This window comes from Oncorhynchus gorbuscha, linkage group LG15 (genome assembly GCF_021184085.1).
Source record: "Oncorhynchus gorbuscha isolate QuinsamMale2020 ecotype Even-year linkage group LG15, OgorEven_v1.0, whole genome shotgun sequence".
In the NCBI taxonomy this organism is placed as follows: Eukaryota; Metazoa; Chordata; class Actinopteri; order Salmoniformes; family Salmonidae; genus Oncorhynchus; species Oncorhynchus gorbuscha.
The window spans coordinates 21,087,703-21,109,745 of NC_060187.1; the positions used below are offsets into that span (position 1 = coordinate 21,087,703).

Sequence of the window (22,043 nt, forward strand, 5' to 3'; positions counted from 1 at the left end):
GATGCCAATCAACAGAATTTAGGGTTGACCCCAATTATTTGACTGGTCAAATGTTGGTAGATAGGCTGTTGGTCGACCAAGGTTTATTTTAGTTGAGCAGAGTAGAAAATATATATTTTTATGGCACAGGACATACCTATCTTATTCGCGGCCATCTCAGTGAACTAATCCATTACAGAGGTCACGGGGATGGCACAGTCCAAAAAGAAGGGGCATGTGACTTCACAATGCACTTCACTCTCCAGAACACCCTCTCTCCCGCCAATTTGTGCACATTCATTGTTTCATAACTTCATAGTGTGAATTGTTGGCGCCTGATTGTTAGTGTCTATCAATTCCCCATTACATATATCACCAGTAGTACATCCAGTTAATTCCTATAATTTCTAATCTGCAATGTTCTTTGGTTACGGTAATGTGTGTTAATGCATTCAATATAATTACAGTATTTTACCTTTGTCATTGTCAGAGTGGTCACGTTGTTTGCATATGAAAATCATAACTGGCACACAGATCAGTAGAAATAGTAGGATAAATTTGCATTCCACATGAGAAAGTTTGCTGACTCCTTGTGTAGCCTATTCCTGGCAAGTTCAGGACAGTAACATCAGAATTTGCGAAGGCCAGTAGGAGCGGGAGAAGGATGGTAGGGACAGGCACATTTTTTTTCTTTATCCCTAGTTCCCTCTTTAGTCATTTGTGTTAATTTGATCAAACAGTGTGCTTATAGCATCAGACAAGCTCAATGCATATATAGTTGATTAGATCATTATTTTTTATAGTTCATTGTTTCAGATGGAAGCTGAATCGCACACATGTACACACTGCATGATAAAAGAACTATATATTATTATAGAACTACGGTGGGATGCTTTATAGGCCTGGCTGATAGAATTCGCTGTGCAAGCAGACACAAGGTTACAATCTGTAAAATATTCTGAACCTGCACATTTACACTTGCCCACTCCACATTTTTTAAACAACAATCTAACACTTTATCATTCTAAAATCCACTATACATCTAAGAATGATATGCTTTTCAGGAACAAAAAAATACCCCCATCTTGACCACTGAATTGAAATCAAAACTTTCAAGGTGGTGACATTTCCAACCATAAATAACTTCAGTGGCATTTAATGTGTCTTGTGTTTATAGTATTATATCATCTGTCGAGACCTTATTTACTGGTGCTCTGGTTGGTCACAACTCTTTTCTCTATCACCGCCTTGCGGGAGGAGGATGCGGGGCCTACGCTGACCTTGCTAGAGAACCCGTTCAATCCTACAACGCCGCTCTGTGAGCCTGCGCTGGACTCTGTGGCTGAGCTCTGCTCTGTGGTGTAGAGGACTCTGTGTGAGCCAGAGAGGCCGTTCCTCTGCATGGACCCCTGGGAGAACCCTAACACCCCTCCCTGGCCTTTCTGCACCCCACTACCTCCGCTGATACCCCCCTGTCCCTCCATCACCAGCATGCTCTGTGACCCTGATAAGCCCCCTCGCTGCAGGGAGCTACTCTGCTGCAGCCAGGCCTGACCCCCCTGAAGGACCTGACCCCCTTGTACCAACTGCCCCCCCTGAAGAACTTGCCCTCCCTGAAAAACCTGCCCCCTGCAGCATTTGCCCCCTTGGAACATCTGCCCCCCCTGCATCACCGGCCCATCCACCACCATCATACCCTGAGAACCAGACATGTTCCCCATATGGATCAGGCCTCCCTCTCCCCTGCCAAGCGTGCCCTGAGCCTGGGTACCGGTCACCACCTGTTGCCCTTGCAGCACTAGGCCCTGGGCCGAGCCTGACGGAGGCCCGTTGACCATTATCATGCCCTGTATGTTGGGAACCTGTTGCTCCACTACATAGTGCATCTGCTGCACCACGGGCTGCATCATAGGCTGCATGGTGGTGTAGTACATAGGCTGTTGCTGCAGTAGGAAGGTCTGGCCCTGGCTTCCTCCCACCATGTCCTGCCTCAGAGTAGACAAACGATCTGACTCCCTCACCACAGCCCTCTCAACGTGTGTCACCTGGGCCGGGGCAGGGGGCGGTGCTGGGGCTGGTGCTGGGGCTGGTGCTGGGGCTGAGGCTGGGGCTGGGGCTGGTGCTGGGACCGGGGCGGCGGAAACCAGTCTGGACGCCACATTGGTCGTCACACTGCTGGCTGCTGTTGGCATGGAGATGATGGGTCTGGGTGGCAGAGGCGCAGAGACTTCGGTTTGGAACCTCTCTCCGCGGCACACCTCGGCCAGGGTCTTGAACTTTGGCCCTAGGTCCTGGAGGAACTGGAGGTCGTTGTCAGATTCCAGAAGGCTGCAGCATCCCACCGAGCCCACAGGAGAGCCCTGGCCCTCGTAGTCATACACCAACATACTGTCCTTCTGGACGTGGTTTTCAGCTGCACAGTGAGCTTTCTGAAAATACATCACAGACCCACACAGACATATGTTACAATACAGACACATCAATTAATTCTACCGCCTGCCACCATTCATTATATCAAATCAAATGTATTTACAGTGCCTTGCAAAAGTATTCGGCCCCCTTGAACTTTGCGACCTTTTGCCACATTTCAGGCTTCAAACATAAAGATATAAAACTGTATTTTTTTGTGAAGAATCAACAACAAGTGGGACACAATTATGAAGTGGAACGACATTTATTGGATATTTCAAACTTTTTTAACAAATCAAAAACTGAAAAATTGGGCGTGCAAAATTATTCAGCCACTTTACTTTCAGTGCAACAAACTCTCTCCAGAAGTTCAGTGAGGATCTCTGAATGATCCAATGTTGACCTAAATGACTAATGATGATAAATACAATCCACCTGTGTGTAATCAAGTCTCCGTATAAATGCACCTGCACTGTGATAGTCTCAGAGGTCCGTTAAAAGCGCAGAGAGCATCATGAAGAACAAGGAACACACCAGGCAGGTCCGAGATACTGTTGTGAAGAATTTTAAAGCCGGATTTGGATACAAAAAGATTTCCCAAGCTTTAAACATCCCAAGGAGCACTGTGCAAGCGATAATATTGAAATGGAAGGAGTATCAGACCACTGCAAATCTACCAAGACCTTGTAATTAGATTATTTCATTTTTACACTGGTAGAGGAGCAGTATACCTTGTCACAAACCTCCGCCCATAACTCATCACTGATAGTCAGACCAAGGTCCTTTTCCCAGATTATTTTCAAAGGAGTAAAGGAGGAGCTTCCTTTCTCAGAAAGGAGTCTATAGATGTAAGATATTTTGCCTTTAATGGATTGTGCTGTGACAAGAAGGGTTTCAACTTCATTCAACTGAGTTCTAAACCTCCTCTTGGAGGTAAATGAGGAAATTACATGAGATTTAAAAAAAAATGGGATCTTGGCACATCGAATTCACTGTAGAGCTCTTGAAAGGATTTCAGTGTAGTGGTTTTCTGATGAAATAGGTCTGAAAAGGTCCTGATTCCTAGAGTATGTCAAAGATTAAAGTTGGCATCCCTCAGGGCTTTTGGCAAGTCTGGGTTGCCTACTATAGGCGAGTGACAACATATTTGGGAGGAAATGCCCAGGTATTTCTTACAGTCCCTCCACGCTAGTAGTGCTGTAAATCGCAAAGGTTTTGGCTATGTTGCCCACTTCACTAAAGTTATTAATGTATATAATTGAGCTTAAGGGCAATGAACCACAGGATAGGGCTTCTATCTGAATCCACATTGACTCTTGTCTGTTTGTGATCCATGTTAGCATGTTGCGGATTTGGGCAGACCAGTAGTACAATTGAAGGGAGGGAAGGGCAAGACCACCCGTAGATTCAGGTTTCGATAGAGTGGAAAACTTGATCCTAGGTTTTTTATTGGCCCATATAAATTTGGTGATGCTTTGGTTAGTTGTTTTGAAGAAGGAAACTGGGAGATAGCATGGGAGCATCTGAAATAAGTAGTTCAGTCTTGGGAGGCCGTTCATACGGATTACATTAATTCTTCCTACTAAGCTAATTGGGAGGGAGATCCAGGTTTGGAGATCGTTCTTGATTCTCGATCCAGGAGTGGAAGATAATTTTCCTTAAAAAGGCTATCAGATCTGGTGTTATGAAGATCCCGAGGTATTGAAACCCCTGTTTCCCATTGGAAAGGACAAAGTGTCTTCATAGAGCTGGTGAGTGTAATATTGAGAGGGCAGACAGTGGATTTGTTAAAATTGATCTTATAACCTGAAAACTTGCCATACTGAGCAATTGTGTCTAAAATGAGAGGGACGGATTTCTCAGGGTTGGATATGTAGAGCAAGACATCATCCGTTTTTCTGAAGCTTGCTTCTTCTTGGAGGCTTTTTCCGCCGCTAATACTAGAGTCCGGGTAAAAAAGTCACTTGTAGTGTCACCTTTAGTGTCATGACTTTTTCTTACTAAAGCTAAATGAGTTTGAACTTGGAGTGGAGGTAAGATTAGGAATTGGAAACTACTTGTGCGGAGCTCTTAGTTCATGCGGCCATCTCGTTCAAGGGTCACGTGATCCCATCGTTTTGAGGTGTTTTGACTGATTTCATGTCAATGCTAATATGGCAAAGAATACGCTAGCTTGCAACGGCAATGATGTATTTGACAGACATCAAGTGCTCATTGTGCAAATGTATTTATGTTTTCAATAAACATTTGGAGATGAAATATAGTTTACATATTGTCAACAATCTAACCCAACCCCGTCTGTTTTGCCCCATAATTGCGCATATGTCGGTTTTGTTGCTCAACAACCAACCAGGGACAGTTAAATATACACACAACCATTCATATATGGACACTGTATTTATATTTGTGCTCTCTACTCTGTTGATTCACAATCTACTGACCTGACAGATCTATTTTCTGCATCCTTACCTGAGAGTAGTACTCCTCCAGGTAGTGATCAGGCAGGGCGATGCCTTCATAGGCTCCTCCTCCTTCTCTGCTCTCATACTCAGAATAAAAGCCCCCTCCATTCCCATGGCCGATTATCTCTCCTCCATTATTATATCCAATATCCATAAGGCCGTCTGATTGGTAGAATCCACCACCCATCGTGGAGGAGGAGTTCTGGAACTGACCACCACCTATCATTAGCCCCGCCCCTCCGGCCGTTGCTGCAATGGTTCCCGCATTGACCATTTTGACCCTTCCTGTGTCGACCTGAACTGGTGTGTTCAGCAGAGGTACTTCCTGTAAGAGGTCAGGGGTCAGAGGGTTAAAAAAAATATTGCTGTGACATCTTGGACCATTAACCCCAACGAGAAACATACTACCATAGTGGAATCATTCACACAAAAGATGATCTGTGACCCCGCATGCACACACACCCTTCTTTCCCCTTCTTACCGTGTTCTCCCCCTGTCCCTCAGTGTGGTAGGATATAAGTTGTGCCTTGGCGTCAAAGGGCATCTCAGTGAAGCCCCCAGGAAGACCTCCGGCACCCCCACACGTACAGAACAACAGCAGGAGAGGGATTACTGTGGAGACAGAACCATGAGGGGGGTTAGACAAAACATAAGAGTTGCAGCTTCAATTAAAAACTGAGAGTTATGACAGAGCTATGACCTGCCATTATATGGCATAAGCAAGAAAGCAAGAGTAGGGCTGATGTTGACTATACAGTGAGCTCCAAAAGTATTGGGACAGCGATACATGTTTTGTTGTTTTGCCTCTGTACTCCAGCACTATAGATTTGACGGGTGAACTGTTTAGAAATTATAGCACTTTTTGACCAAAGCCCACCCATTTTAGGGGACCAAAAGTATTGGGACAAATTGACTTATGTTTATTAAAGTAGTAAAAAGTTATGTATTTGGGGGTCCCATATTCATAGCACGCAATGACTACAACAAGCTTGTGACTCTACACATTATTGCATGCATTTTCTGTTTGTTCTGGTTGCGTTTCAGATTATTTTGTGCCCAATAGAAATTAATGGTAAATAATGTATCGTGTTATTTTGGAGTAAATTAAACTAGAATATGTTTCTAAATACTTATTAATGTGGATACTACCATGATTACAGATAATCCTGAATTAATTGTGAATAATGATGAGTGAGAAAGCTACAGCGGCATAAATATCATTCCCCCCCAAAAATGCTAACCTCCCCTGTAATTGTAATGGTGCGAGGTTAGCATGTCTTGGGGGTATGATATTTGTGAGTCTATAACTTTCTAACTCATAATTATTCATGATTAATTTAGGATGAGCCGTAATCACAGCCTGGTCTCATAGACTAGATGTAATATAGTAAATGTAAATCCACTCACAGTACAAGATTTACAAGTATAGCAGGAGACCAACTACTTTTTTGTTTATACCGTATGACATAGTTAAAGGGGCACAGCCATGGGTGGGCCAGGGAGGGCATAGGTCTACCCACTTGGGAGCCAGGCCCACCCAGTCGGGAGTCAGGGCCCAGCCAATCAGAATGAGTTTTTCCTCATGAAAGGGCTTTATTTAAGACATAAATACTCCTCAGAAACCCCCCTGTGGCATTGTGTTGTGTGACAAAACTGCACATTTTAAGTGGCCTTTTATTTTCCCCAGCACAAGGTGTAATGATCATGCTGTTTAATCAGCTTCTTGATATGCTACATCTGTCAGGTGGATGGATTATCTTGGAAAAGGAGAAATGCTCACACACAGGGATGAAAAATAATTTGTGCACAAAATTTGAGATAAATAGTTTTGTGTGCATATGGAACTTTTCTGGGATCTTGTATTTCAGCTCATGAAACATGGGACCAACACTTTACATGTTGCGTTTATATTTTTGATCAGTATATTTCAGGTGTCGACTCAGACTTGCTCTGACATAAATATCAATCAAGTTTAGGCAATGATGTTTGATTAGGCATTCTGTAGGAAATTCAGTCTTAAATGGCTCAATAGATGACTTAGTGATATGGCTCTCTTGTCTCTTCAACTAAAACTGCGATTGTTTAAAGACAGATCAGTTCAGAGCTGTGTGATAGAGGAGGGACTATGGGAAGAGTTTAGTGTACCAGCCATAGAGATAGATAGAGGATTCATCATGGATCTGACCCATTTTAGCATGGACATTGCCATTGAGGGCTTCCACCATGCTTTGGCCATTTTAAAGTAGTCAACTGGGTGGGGATTCCTATGGGCTGCAGCTTCAATGGCGCTGCCCATGCTGTCACAGACGCTATAATGGCACAGATATAAAGATGAGTCACCTATCTATCTCTATGGTACCAGAATATTTAAGAGGATCGGCCTGGCTGAGCAGGGCTCTAAGCAGAATTACTGCTTAGTAAGAATTATCTTCTCATTATATGATCAAGATCAGTGAATCTGTGCCTTGCTCAGGCAATCCCCACCCCCTCGATGACTAACTCTAGCTCTAACCATGTCACAATGATGACTTTGATTTTCTCACTATTGTAGACATTGATGAACCCAGTTGGTCAAAAGATTTGTCCTGAAAATATGCAATACATTTCCCTTGTTTCACTGCAAATCCTGAATGCGTTCTGCCTTTTTTTCTTCTAGATGATGACATCATACTCACGCAGTAGCGTCAGCAGACCCAGGAAGAGCAGTCCAATTGCTGCAGGCCCTAGAACCGCCCCAGTAGAGCCCTTAACTCCTCGCGTCGCGCATGCCTTCCCTTTGTCCGCACACGTGCAGACATCTACCTTTAGCTTCTGCAAGTCAGGACACGCGTGTCCCTGCTGGTCGCGGATCTCCATGGCAACTGCGTAGGAGCCCGGCCACAAATCCTTTTGGGACCTCAGGATGGTCGAGGTGTCTGTAAGGTCAGAGGTTAGACACAAACACAGTCAGACATGAGACAGGTTGTCAGATGGATATACTATCTTTCCTTCCTCATCTCTATGACTAAGGAAATAGGCAAGTCTGTCAAATCAAATCAAATTGTATTGGTCACATACACGTGATTAGCAGATGTTATTGCGGGTTTAGCGAAATGCTTGTGCTTCTAGCTCCGACAGTGCAGTAATATCTAACAAGTAATATATAACAAATTACACAACATATACCCAATACACACAAATCTAAGTAGGAATGAATTAAGACTATACACATATGGAACGAGTGATATAAGAGCGGAACGGTCTAAGACACAGTAGAACAGCATAGAAAACAGTATATACATGAGATATGTAATGCCAAATATGTAAACATTAAGTCATTTAGATACCGTAGAATAGTATAGAATACAGTAAAAACATATGAGATGAGTAATGCAAGATATGTAAACGTTATTAAGTGACTGATACAGTAGAATAGTATATAATACAGTATATGTGATATGATATGCTTGGCTATGCTACCACTCAGTGTAGCTCTTCTTGTTTTCTAGACTAAATAATCCTAATGGTCTCCAGGACTCTCACCGTTTAGGTGCTCGACCACCCACACTCCCTCTGTTCCCTCTGGGATGATGGTGAAGGTGAAGGGGGCTCCGTTGGGGAACGCATCCTTGTCCACTGCAGTCACGGTAATGGCATCGGCTGTCATACACATGGTCTGAACTTTACTAGTAAGCGTGGGGCAGTGGTCGTTCAAGTCCTCTACTTGGATGGCTACCATACCCGTGGCTGTCTTAGAGGGCATGTCTGAACAGGAAAAGAGTGCAACAATCAGTCAGTCAGTTAATCAATCAATCAAATGTTGGCGCACGTGCACTCAAGTCACATTGGAGGTGAGGCTTGTTACAGACAAGCATGTGACACACTGTATTGGCCAGGGAATGCAGAGTGAAATCGAAGACTATGTCAATAAATGCACAAGTCTACAATAAATATGCCATTGAGCAACAGAGAGAGACGATGATGTCCCATGAGTTACCAATGTGCCCCTGGCAGATAGTAAGTCTAGATCTCTTCCAGCACAGTGGCAAAGACTTTCTGCTGGTAGTCGATCATTATTCAGACGTCTGGGAGATTGACCTCCTCCCTGACCTCTCAACAGAGACAACGATCAAATGCTGCAAGTCTCAGTTTGCCAGCTATGGCCAGCCAGATTTCAGATAATGGACCCCAATTCTCTGGATTTGAGTTCCGAAAATTCGCTGCAGAAGGGGAATTCGAGCACATCACGTCATCGCCACGACACCCATAAGCTAATGGGAAGGCGGAGTCGGCGGTCAAAATCACAAATAACTTCTGTAAAAAAGCTCTGTGAGAGGGCAAGGATGCCTGGAAAGCAATCCTGCAGTGACGCAATACCCCAACAGAAGGCATGGATAGCAGCCCGGCCCAGCACCTCATGGCACGGCGCTTAAAAGCAACTCTGCCAGTAGCCAACACTCCTGGAGCCCTGTGTGGTGACAGACGTGCCACTGAAGCTACGTCACAGAAGACACGTCTCCAAGTTCATCTACGACAAATCAGCAAAAGACATACCTGAGCTCAGGGTGGGTGAAACAGTGAGTATGAAGTCACCACCAGGGGACCAGACAGGCCCCTGTAGACTTGAATCCTGTGTACAGAAAGTTGCACCATGCTCCTACTTGGTCGAAGTGAATGGATCACTGTACCATCGTAACAGGGTTGACCTTCGGATTGCTGAGCCAGCACCTACTCAGAACCCTGATGGTCATAGGGGTCGCATGACAAAGGACGAAACCCCAGCAAGTCACATGGGGCCTGAGGCACTGGGTGAAGAGCTAGGGGATCACAGGTTGGCCGCGCCCATCAATACTCCCCTTAGACAGTCAGGTGACACGCCTGTGCGGGAACACGCAGTCCTCGCAGACGCCCCCTTTCATTTCATGCGGCGGGCATCTGTCCCAGCCACCAAAAATACTTCATCTGTAGGTTTCCCATTAGGGATTGTTGACAGACAGAGATATAAAACATGTGGGAAAAGTGAAGAGATATGTGAAGTTGAAACCTGAAAAAAAAACTAAAATGTTCATGTTGGAAATTATTACTAGGTTTGTTTTGTTAGTGAATTGACAGCTCCTGTCCTATTTTATAAAAGGGAAGATGTTATGGGTGTAAGATGGCACAGTGATGCCATCTGTAAATGTTAATTACTGCAACTTCAGTGTTTTTACCGGTGTGCTTGAGATACCCGGATGTATTGCAATGTCCTGAACAAGACTGGTTACTCGCCTCAATTCCTCTGTCTCATCTTTCAACATTAAAATATTTAACACTTCTAGAATATTGTAATATATTGCTAATTACTAGCTAGCTAGATAATGCGTGTTTAATTTGTTTCCTTGCTGCCTTTAAATATCCCATAGCCAAATGTGTCTGTGGCGCAAGAAAACATTAATGGTTACAAAAGTATCCAGATGTGATGAGGTAGCCCTCTGTGCAGCTTCAAATCAGTGTCACGCTCGGGCAAAGATGGAATTTCATATTGCGCCAACTGTTAAGATTTTGGTTTCTCCATGGGAGACCCAGGTTCAGATCCTTCCCTTGGCACATTGACATTCAATATACTGTAGGGTGTTGTGTGTCAAGTCTAAGAAGCTAACTGCCAAGAGGCTGAACTAGCTTACCTTGGGTCATGCAGAGAACTTTGGCGTAGTATGTCCCGTTGACCAAGAACTTGGACTCTCTGTCAGGCATCTTATTGAGTTTAATATCCCCAGTCAACTCATCAATGGTCAGCCAGTTGTCTGGGTCAGAGCCCTTAGCATACCTACATCAGGAAAAACAGGGATAGTGGAAAATGTTTTGGTATATGAACTTATGCATATCGGATAGGGTTTGTGTATTTGAGCTCAACAGATCAGACTAGGTATTGCCGTGTGTGTGTGTGTGTGCTTATTTTACCTTTATTTAACTAGGCAAGTCAGTTAAGAACAAATTCCTATTTTCAATGACGGCCTAGGAACAGTGGGTTAACTTTTGGTTACTAGTCCAACTCTCTAACCACTAGAGTGTGTGTGTGTGTGTGTGTGTGTGAGAGAGAGAGAGACACTACAGACCTGACGTTCTGTGCAGGCATTAGTGTGTCTCCGTCGATGGCATGGTAGGAGCCGATCACCTTGTTGATGTTGAAGTCTCCTCCCTCTGAGATGGGGATAGCCTTGACCTTGGGGTCAAACCGTGGCCCCTCTGGCTGGTTCTTCACAGCGATCTTCACTGGGTAGGTCTTCATAGGTTTCCCTGTAGAACCTCCACCACCAAACCACGATCCTCCACCTCCTCCTCCACTGCCGCCTCCTCCACTGCCGCCTCCTCCACTGCCGCCTCCTCCACTGCTGCCTCCTCCACCGCCGCCTCCACTACCGCCTCCTCCTCCTCCTGTCCCACTTCCTCCTCCTCCTCCTCCTCCTGTCCCACTTCCTCCTCCACCTCCTCCTCCTTCGCCATTATAAGGTGGAGCCTGGTTAGCAACGGCTATTCCCAGCTCAAGGTGTTTGACGTCTTCATAGTCTACAGCCTAATGGATGGAAGAAACAAAAAGGCACATGTAAACAAATGGATCTGGCACTTGTCTTTCATTTCAGCAGAAAAAGAAAGGAGAAAATGTGTGTGTAAGTGTGTGAATGCATCTGTATGTGTGTGTGTGTACACAGTATATCTGTGAATGTATGACTGTGCAGTGTGATGGAGCTCATGCCGTACCTTCTTGAGTATCAGAACTCCCTCGTTGGTCTTGGGGTCTGTCTCAATGCTGAAGTAGCCAGCCTCGTTTCCCTTGACAATTTCAAACTGAGCCGCCCAGTTAGGAGTGTTCTCCATGTCCATGTCCTCCGCTTTGAACCTCATCACCTCCACGTTCTCTGTGTTCTCCTCAATACTGCCCTCATACTGCAGAACCACACAAAGAGTATCAGAAACTACATCAGCCTCTAGTGTCCTAATACTATACAGAGGGGGAGTAATATTATCCTGGTCCCAGAACTGTGTATGTGCTAGTCAACACCTCTGACTAGCATAACTAGTTAACATTGTCTTCCGACAGATGGTGCCATTCCAAAGCAATGCATTGCCATGAACAGTGCATATGGAGTCATCATCTGACGTGAGACAATGAAACAATTATATTATACAAATCTAGGATCAGGCTGGAGTATGCTTTTGGGAGTGTTTTCTAAAGTACATACAGATCTGGGATCAGGCTGATGGAGTAATGTTCTAGATACCTCATCTTTCTCCAGAGTGGGAGGATTGTCGTTCACATCCTTGATGTTGACTCTAAAGGTTCCGGTGCCGGTGTTGCCCTCTGGTCTACCGTATAGATCTGTACCTTTCACTGTCAGCATGTACCAGTCCTGCACCTAGAAAACAAAAGAGATTCAAATATATAGATATATAAACTGAGTGTCTAATAACAATCTGTCTATTAAAAACAGCGTGCATGCGGCAGGGAAGTCCTTGTCCCATCGCGCTCTAGCGACTCCTGTGGCAGGCCGGGCGCATGTACGCACAGTCGCCACGGGTGCGGTGTTTCCTCTGACACATCGGTGCGGCTGGCTTACGGGTTAAGCGAGCAGTGTGTCAAGAAGCAGTGCGGCTTGGCGGGGTTATGTTTTGGAGGACGCACAGCTCTTGACCTTCGCCTCTCCCTAGTCCGTACGGGAGTTGCAGTGAAGGGACAAGACTCTAACTACCAATTGGATATCACGAAAATGGGGTAAAAATAAAGACAAAATAAATAGAAAGAAAAAAATAAATAAAGATGGGTGATTATGCTGTATGTACCTCTCTGTCCAGTGTGGGCTGTTTTACTTTCAGTACTCCATCCTTGGTGATGTGGAACATGCTCTCTCCTGGAGGCTCCTGTTTAATTATGGTGTAGGCAATCTTAGAGTTCTCATTCCCTGGTTCGTCAGCGTCTGTTGCAGTCAATGTCATGATGGACGTGTCTACAGACACAGAAAAAAACTGTCATCAACACTAATATCTCTATTAATGTTCATCAAATAACATCGCCCCAGGACATTTAAAAAACATTAATGGGATGTTGTCATGCTATCATTAAACTTGGCAACCCAGAATGAAAATCTTGCACCAGCTACTGGATTATTAGTTACATTGTCTGTCCATGAGAGATTATGCTGTCATTAGCTAGAACACACATTGAGATTGCATTGGCACATTCCCATTTTCTAGGGGGAGTTGTAAACATTTTACATTTGAATCATTTAGCAGACACTCTTAAACAGAGCAAGCCACTTTTCTAGGGGAAGTTATTGATTTATTGCCAAACACTTACCTTTTGGGCTGAGCTCGTACACCTCTCCTGGGTTAATATCACCGAAAATAGGAGGGTTATCATTTTGATCCACAACTTGGATCCTCAAATCAATGTTCTTTTCTGCTTCATTGCCATTAGTGAACTTAGCGGTACCTGACAACTGAAGAGAAAAAAAACATATCTATCTATAAATCAACCAAAGGACATCATACATTGCGGCAGTACTAATACACCTTTGCTATATCTTCAGTTTTTTGGCTCTGCTGTAGGTGTGATACTCACATTGTACATGGCGATAGTCTCCCGGTCCAGGATACCAGTGATGCTTACAAAGCCGGTGTCAGGGTTCACTATGAACAGGTGGTAGGGGATTTTAGAAGCTCCCACCCCAGTTAGAGAGTACTGCACATTACCAGTCCCATCGTCTGAATCTGACCGGATCTGAAACACAGACACACAGATAGAGGAGTGAGTCGACACAAACACAAAATACAACAAACATGACAGAAAGATTAACATTGCTAGAGACGAGAGAGACATATTTAAAGAGTTGGATCAATGTGGTTTCCGCATTATAGTGCATTTACAGTACCAATCAAAAGTTTAGACACACCTACTCATTCAAGGGTTTTTTATTTTTACTATTTTCTACATTGTAGAATAATAGTGAAGACATCAAAACTATGAAATAACACATGGAATCATGTAGTAACCAAAAAAGTGTTAAACAAATCAAAATATATTTTATATTTGAGATTCTTCAAAGTAGCCACCCTTCGCCTTAATGACAGCTTTGCACAATCTTGGCATTTTCTCAACCAGCTTCACCTGGAATGCTTTTCCAATAGTCTTTAAGGAGTTCCCACATATGCTGAGCACTTCTTGCTGTTCCATCACTCTGTGGTCCAACTCATACCATACTGGTGGTGTGTTGGGTCATTGTCCTGTTGAAAAACAAATGATAGCCCCACTAAGCGCAAACCAGATGGGAGGGCGTATCGCTGCAGAATGCTGTGGTAGCCATGCTGGTTCAGTGTGCCTTGAATTCTAAATGAATCCCTGACAGTGTCACCAGCAGAGGACCCCCACACCAGCACACCTCCTCCTCCATGCTTCATGGTGGGAACCACACATGCGGATATCATCTGTTCACTTACTCTGCGTCTCACAAAGACACGGCGGTAGGAACCAAAAATCTAAAATTTGGACTCATCAGACCAAAGGACAGATTTCCTCCGGTCTAATGTCCATTGCTCTTGTTTCTTGGCCCAAGCAAGTCTCTTCTTATTGGTGTTGTTTTGTAGTTGTTTCTTTGCAGGAATTCGACCATGAAGGCCTGATTCACGCAGTCTCCTCTGAACTTTGAAGCATTTATTTGGGCTGCAAATTCCAATTTCTTAGTCTGGTAACTCTAATGAATTTATCCTCTCCAGAGGTTACTCTGGGTCTTTCTTTCCTGTGGCGGTCCTCATGAGAGCCAGTTTCATCATAGTGCTTGATGGTTTTTGTGACTGCACTTGAGGAAACTTTCATAGTTCTTGACATTTTCCAGATTGACTGACCTTCATGTCATAAAGTAATGACGGACTGTTGTTTCTCTTTGCTTACTTGAGCTGTTCTTGCCATAATATGGGCTATCTTCTGTATACCACCCCTACCTTGTCACAACACAACTGATTGGCTCAAACGGACTAAGAAGAAAATAAATTCCACAAATTAACTTTTAACAAGGCACACCTGTTAATTGAAATGCATTCCAGGTGACTACCTCATGAAGCTGGTTGAGAGAATGCCAAGAGTGTGCAAAGCTGTCATCAACGCAAAGGGTGGCTACTTTGAAGAATCTATAATATTAAATACTTTTAGATTTGTTTAAACACTTTTTTGGTTACTACATGATTTCATATGTGTTATTTCATAGTGTTTTCTACAATGTAGAAAATTGTTAAAAAATAAAGAAAATCCCTTGAATAAGTCGTTTTTTAAATTTAACCAGTTAAGTTGACTGAGAAAACATTCTCATTTACAGCAATGACCTGGGGAATAGTTACAGGAGAGAGTGGATGAATAAGCCAATTGTAAGCTGGGATGATTAAGTGGCCATGATGGTATTATGGGCCAGAATGGGAATTTAGCCAAGACACCAGGGTTAACACACCTACTCTTACAATATGTGCCATGGGATCTTTAGTGACCACAGAAGGTCAGGACACCCATTTAACATCCCATCCACAAGACAGCATCCCTACACAGGCCAATGTCCCCAATCACTGCCCTGGGATTTTTTTTTGTTATACCAGAGGAAATAGTGCCTCCTACTGGCCCCCCAACACCACTTCCAGCAGCATCTGATCTCCCATCTAGGGACTGACTAGGACCAACCCTGCTTATCTTCAGGAGCAAGCCAGCAGTGGGATGCAGGGTGGTATGCTGCTAGGTGTGTTCAAACTTTTGACTGGTACTATACCATGTTAGCTCCCCATTAATATTATGTAAGAAAAAAAAAAAAAAACCTGAATATCTAGAATTAGAACAAAATTCAAAATTCTAAAAGTTGGCTTAACTCTTTAAATATATGGCTCATCCGGCGACCAATTGCACCTCCGTCATGTGGCATTACCTTGGCGATAAACTCTTTCTTGGTGTAGTCTACATTTTCATCTAGTTTCTGGGGAGGGATGATCCATTCCCTCTTGTGTCTCCTTAGCCCAGTGGAATGACGTGCCTCCACCACCGACACTAAAACCTGCTTTCACAAAACAAAATACATCACTGGTTACTTCCATGGATAACAGTGACAAAGCATTAGCAGAAACCCCCATCCTCTCACCCACCCCATCCACTATCAATGTGTCTGGAACATATTAACTGATTGGTCCTCTTTCTCAAGTTCTCATAACTCAGTCAGATCTTCCAAATGGTAAAAACCTGGCAGAGTTATACTTTATGGTGAGTGATTGTGCACACCCCATGTTTTCAGAGGTGGAGAGAGAGAAAAAAAGATAATGCAAGTAATACTCTCTCTCTTTATGTTTCTCTAGATCAGTGTATCTCAATTTCCAGTCCATGGACTGGGATAGGAGCCTGGCATATTTTTTTAACCTGGCAGTCAACAATTTTATCTCCCATTTTAGTTTGGGGTCCTGGTATAGGAAGAGCCATTGTTGTATGTCCCTCTCCTGTAGTGAGTTACTCTTTGATCTGTCATTCAAACACTCAGGTTCCATGAGTTTACTGTGACTTGTAATGAACCTAAACCAGAACTTAAACCTGTTATGATACAGTGTACATCCTAAACCCACTTAAGTGCTGAGGCATAACTGTGAAAGCAGTGAGACCGTGCCAAGCCTACGGCAGACCCACCCAGCCGACCACTCCTAAGTAAAGAATAGTTATTGTAGCTCGCAAGGAGGAGTTTGAACCTGTATGTAATAGTGGGTGAGCACGTGAGAACAAAAGATGAATCAGGACTGGCAAAAAAACACATGCCAAATGGCATCCTATTCCCTATATAGTGCACTACTTTTGACCAGAGCCCTACGTGAGTCCTATAGGCCTGGTCAAAAGTAGTGCACTAAATAGGGAATAGGGTGCGATTTGGATGCATTAACATGTTTGACAAATAGCCCTGTGGATGGAATGACCAACTAGCTTTGACAGCCAGGTCATCGTCAACATGAAACTGTTGTCACTAGTTACCACAGCCATAAAGTCATAATTATGGCTAAACCCTGCGTATTTCTACAATTGATTTTCTTCAAATCTGATTTCAAACTTAACCATAAACCTAACATTAACCACAGAGTAAATGATTGACTTTTTACAATATAGACAGGCCTAGCATATTTTGACTTTGTGCTTGTGGTAACTAGTAACAACCACATGAAGTGGCATGAACTGGCTTCCAGTTGAAGCTCGCATCCGCTACAAGACCATGGTGCTTGCCTACGGAGCTGTGAGGGGAACGGCACCTCAGTACCTCCAGGCTCTGTTCAGGCCCTACACCCAAACAAGGGCACTGCGTTCATCCACCTCTGGTCTGCTCGCCTCCCTACCACTGAGGAAGTACAGTTCCCGCTCAGCCCAGTCAAAACTGTTCGCTGCTCTGGCCCCCCAATGGTGGAACAAACTCCCTCACGACGCCAGGACAGCGGAGTCAATCACCACCTTCCGGAGACACCTGAAACCCCACCTCTTTAAGGAATACCTAGGATAGGATAAAGTAATCCTCCCCCCCACCCCTTAAAAGATTTAGATGCACTATTGTAAAGTGGCTGTTCCACTGGATGTCATAAGGTGAATGCACCAATTTGTAAGTCGCTCTGGATAAGAGCGTCTGCTAAATGACTTAAATGTAAATGTAAATTTCAATTAAATTACGTTGAACCATAGTGGAAAAGACGTTTAATTGACGTTTGTGCCCAGTGGGACAGTTCTGCAAGGTTGCAACTAGTTACCACAGCCACAAAGTCATAAACTCCTACTTATTTCTTCAATTTATTTCTTAAAATGTTATTTTAAACCTAACCTTAACCACACTGCTAACATTATGCCAAACCATAACCTTAAATTCAGACCAAAAAGCATTTATTTGTTTTCAGGTATTCTTACGATAGGCCTATAGCCAATTTTGGTGGAAACCGTTCTGTGGATGCCATTTTCAAAATGTATTGTAGGAGGCCTTATTCATATTTCAAAACCCCTTTCAAGCAGTGCTCTCAAAATGAAAGGGATTCTTTCTCACTGTCATGAGTGAGAGCAATGTTACCATGACACCTGTGTATATGCAAATAACAAAACTTTGGACATTTTCTCCTTTTTATGGTGGTTCTGGCTCGACCAGAGGGTTATAACTAAATAACATGTCAGTCCTACGTGACCCCCAAGTAAAGGTCATGGGCTCTTGATTGACTGGGTTATATGCCTAACCACCTGAAATGTGTGGCCTAAAGATTATAAGCCTACTGTCAATATTCGTTAGAAAAGTGACACATTATTTTGTAATCTCAGAAAAATAATAATTGTATAGACCTACAGAAAGAATGGGTGCGTTTGTGGACCGTCATATTCCCTTTGATAGTCAATGAGTTGTGCGCACTTGTCTCGCGCATATTTGACCGGTAGGCCAAACCTTTTATACAATTTATAAAAGTGTTTATTACACAACTCCTGTTTGTATTTTTAGTAACGGCCCACTCTGGGAGCGAGATGAGACTGCTTATGACTTATAAACTGAAAAGGCAAGGAATATAAATGTATTTAACTAGCTATGCTACCAGTAGCCTACTACAGCCAAACATATCCGTACGGTTATGAGTGTCAGAACGCCCATGTCGGAACGACCAAAAAACGAATACCAACAAGAAAAGTGTCAAATTGCCAGTGTTGGGTAGTAATTCAATTACATTTTGCAGTAGTAGTGTTAGATGAACTAAATTCAAATATTGGTAGTGTTTTCAATAGGTCAGGTTAATTACTCGTTGGCATGTACCGTGTAATTTAGCTACTGAAACTAACTAACGTTACACACTATTTGTTTAGCAAAGAATAAAAACATTTCGACATCAGACCTGCCTATAGCCTAATTCTCACTTGAAACATAGTTTTTGTGTTTAATATGATAAATTACAGATGATGTTATCATCTAACTACATAGGGATCTGTTCATGCAATTTGTATTATATGACATTTCAAATTTAGATAGATAGTAACTTTAGACTATGTGTTTCTTAAGGGTAGCTTTAGTTTAGCTTAACTTCTTCCAGTGTGACGTAGTTGGTAGCGCGTAAACTATATTTTCCAAGTAATTTAGCTTCCCCAACACAAAAAAATATATAATCCAAAAACAACGCCGGTAACGTCAAATAAGATAACTCACCGTGAATATAAGTAGCAAAAAAGCAGCGGCGGGCAAAGAACCCCGATTCATGACCGGAAGAATGTCCCAAAATCCAAACACCTGTGCTAGAATCCGAGCTATATCCGAGCTATATCCACAAGCGAGTCCTCGACGTTATAATAGTGGACGTGGGTGAGAGACTTCTTTCAGTGCACAAATTGAGGCGGTGCCTCCTCCTCTTCTTTGGTTGGCTGGTGACACCACATCCACACCCTCACCTGGGGTAAGGAGATCTCTCTCTCTCTCTCTCTCTCTCTCTCTCTCTCTCTCTCTCTCTCTCTCTCTCTCTCTCTCTCTCTCTCTCTCTCTCTCTCTCTCTCTCTCTCTCTCTCTCTCTCTCTCTCTCTCTTGCTCTCTACCTCCCCCTCCCTCTCTCTCTCTCTCTCTCTTCTCTCTCTCTCTCTCTCTCTCTCTCTCTCTCTCTCTCTCTCTCTCTCTCTCTCTCTCTCTCTCTCTCTCTTTCTGTGTATGTGAAATCATGTCTTTATTCTTTTGGAACTTTTGTGAGTGTGATGTTTAATGTTAATTTGTATTGTTATTTCACTTTTGTTTATTATCTACTTCACTTGCTTTGGCAAGAAAGAGACAGAGCGAGTGAGATAAGACACCTGAAATGCTTATTTTGCTTTTCAAGAGCTTGGGAAATATGATTATCTATGTTTTCTTTTGAACTTAACAACATGACATGGGGCATTTAGAGTGTTATATAGGTAAATAACATGGAACAGAACAAGGCTATGTATATAACTCACCTTATAATGAGAAGCTATTGTTTTGTCCAGGCTACTATTTCTTGATGCAGTGTCCATATCAGATGAATTTGTATGTTTCCTGCCTCTCCTGCTATCTCTCATATCTCGTTGTATTGTATGACAAAATATTCAAGGATCTTGATGGATGTCTTTTGTATAAAGAGTATATGCAATGTAAACTGTCATGTGGTAAGCCTATTGACAAAATATTACACATTCTGGTAAGGTTGGGTAAAGTTGGGTAATGTAATGTAATGTAAGGTAAACAAACATGGCAAGGTAGTATACTGTATAGCCTACTGTAAATCACACAGTGACTTCATAAGGTGCTTAGGTCTAGAGTGCACTGCTAGGTGATGATGTGAGACGAGGCAACTCAGGCAGGCAGGCTGTCAGGGGCCTCTAGGCACAGTTAGACTGGGTAGGAGAATCCTGGCTGAAATTTTTAAGCGTGTATTTTTCCATATATTGACACATCTTGTGTGTTTTAATCAAATCAACTATATTCATTTAATCACGCTGTTTGATTAAATAATTAAGACACACCAATGATTAGAGGGAGTCCGACCAGCGATTGATTTGATTGTTTGTGCAGGGCCGGGCCGGGCTGAGGCTTGATGCGCTGTTAAAAAAATAAAAAATACAGCGAGTGACTGTGTGACGAGCACCCGTCATCTCTCTCTCCTCCCTGCTGCAGCGACCACCGTAGAACATCCGTGTTTATCGCGCTGAAGCTAAAACGTAATAAAAGCCATTTTTCTGACTGAAAAGTTCTGTTACCCAAATCCCTAATTTGTTTAGGAAAAACATTCCCTATTCCCACAACCCTTGCTCTCTTTATGTGACACATGTATGCATTGCATACATTAAATGGAATCGAAAGTCAAACATTCTTGCCTTTTAGGCCTAAATGAAAATGTTGTTTTAAAGTGGGAATTTTTATGGAAATGAAAGTTGCCAACTCTGCTTCATTATAAATAACAAAACACCTCAGACTGCAATGAAATTAAATGTGCCACTTTCAAATCCTTGTAAAAGTAGAGATTCTTCCGTCTGTCAGTATAATCAGCATTCTTTATTCCTCTTTTCTGTATACCACTCTGGAAAGATAGCTAGCATTAATGTTCTATACACATGTTCTGAGATGTGGCTGGTTGTGATATGGTATAAAGAGAGGGTGCTGGAAAATACATGAATTAATTCATTGCACTTCATCATTGATGTACAGTTTCGAGCTAAAAGCATTAATATTGGTTAAATTCAATGAGGAGCATGCATGGGTGTGTTTCTGTTAATTCATCTACAGCTTTATGTATCCAGGAAATTAAATAACCAAGAGTAAAGTACATTGGGATTAAAAGGAGCCCTCAGTAGAACTGTTCAATTATTTTATGAGGGTGTAGCCGCAGAGGAGTGTTGGATGGATGAGTCATACTTTCAGGGAAACCTGAAAATGAGAGAAAAAAAGAGATAGAGAGAGAGAGGTGAGGGAGTGGGAGAGAGAAGGTGGGGATAGGGGAGAAAGGGAGAATGAAGAGAGAGGTAGAGGGGGTACAGGAAGAAGAGAGAATGAAATAAGGGATGAAAAATAGTGCAGAATAGAACTTTGAGCGGTGGACATGGAGAGGAGTATGTACTGTAGGTGGGTATAGGACTGGAGACAGGAAAGGGAGAGAGACAGAACCAGTCTTTCTGGAAACGCCCCAACACTTGTCCACCCCAGGCATAAACACAGACAATCAAACCCTGTATGAGCATGTTATTCAAAGACACGCACACGCACACGCACACGCACACACACACACACACACACACACACACACACACACACACACACACACACACACACACACACACACACACACACACACACACACACACACACACACACACACACACACACACACACACACACACACACACACACACACACACACACACACACACACACACACACACACACACAGAGAGAGATTGGCTCTAACATGTTTAATGGAACTTAATAACAAGGGTGCAGTACAGCTGTAAATTCCCCCTCTCTCTCCCTTCCTCTACCTTAATCTCTCTCACTTTCTCCTTTTCTCCGTCCTCTCTTTCTATCTGCTCCATTTGAAACACGACACTCTTGTCATGGTGAAGCAGTGTTGGTGTAACCCAAGCTGAGGCGGCGTCAGGCACAGAGAGAGACATAAAGAGAGGCTTGTAATACAGACATCCCTGAGCTGGCTCTAGTTTATACTGACACAACC

The 22,043-nt window shown here is 43.2% G+C and overlaps 1 protein-coding gene across 1 annotated transcript; it reads right to left on the reverse strand.

Annotated features, from left to right (window-relative positions):
• Positions 1 to 1,178: 1,178 nt before the first annotated feature.
• Positions 1,179 to 19,176, reverse strand: LOC123996477 (desmoglein-2-like). Its single transcript, XM_046299844.1, has 14 exons — positions 19,022 to 19,176; positions 15,764 to 15,889; positions 13,426 to 13,584; positions 13,162 to 13,303; positions 12,648 to 12,811; positions 12,089 to 12,223; positions 11,568 to 11,753; positions 10,925 to 11,382; positions 10,493 to 10,635; positions 8,373 to 8,594; positions 7,526 to 7,765; positions 5,332 to 5,462; positions 4,858 to 5,175; positions 1,179 to 2,408 (listed from the first exon to the last, which is right to left on the reverse strand). The coding sequence occupies exons 1-14, from the start codon at positions 19,070 to 19,072 to the stop codon at positions 1,179 to 1,181; spliced, it is 3,705 nt and encodes a 1,234-aa protein (XP_046155800.1). The 5' UTR covers positions 19,073 to 19,176.
• Positions 19,177 to 22,043: the final 2,867 nt, after the last annotated feature.

Excerpts from the sequence above, each read along its gene's own strand:
- LOC123996477 (XM_046299844.1), bottom strand. The coding sequence starts at position 19,072 with ATGAATCGGGGTTCTTTGCCCGCCGCTGCTTTTTTGCTACTTATATTC. Across the intron at positions 8,595-10,492 it reads AGTTCTCTGCATGACCCAAG|ACATGCCCTCTAAGACAGCC; the intron begins GTAAGCTAGTTC and ends TTTCCTGTTCAG. Across the intron at positions 5,463-7,525 it reads GGGTCTGCTGACGCTACTGC|TAATCCCTCTCCTGCTGTTG; the intron begins GTGAGTATGATG and ends CTGTCTCCACAG.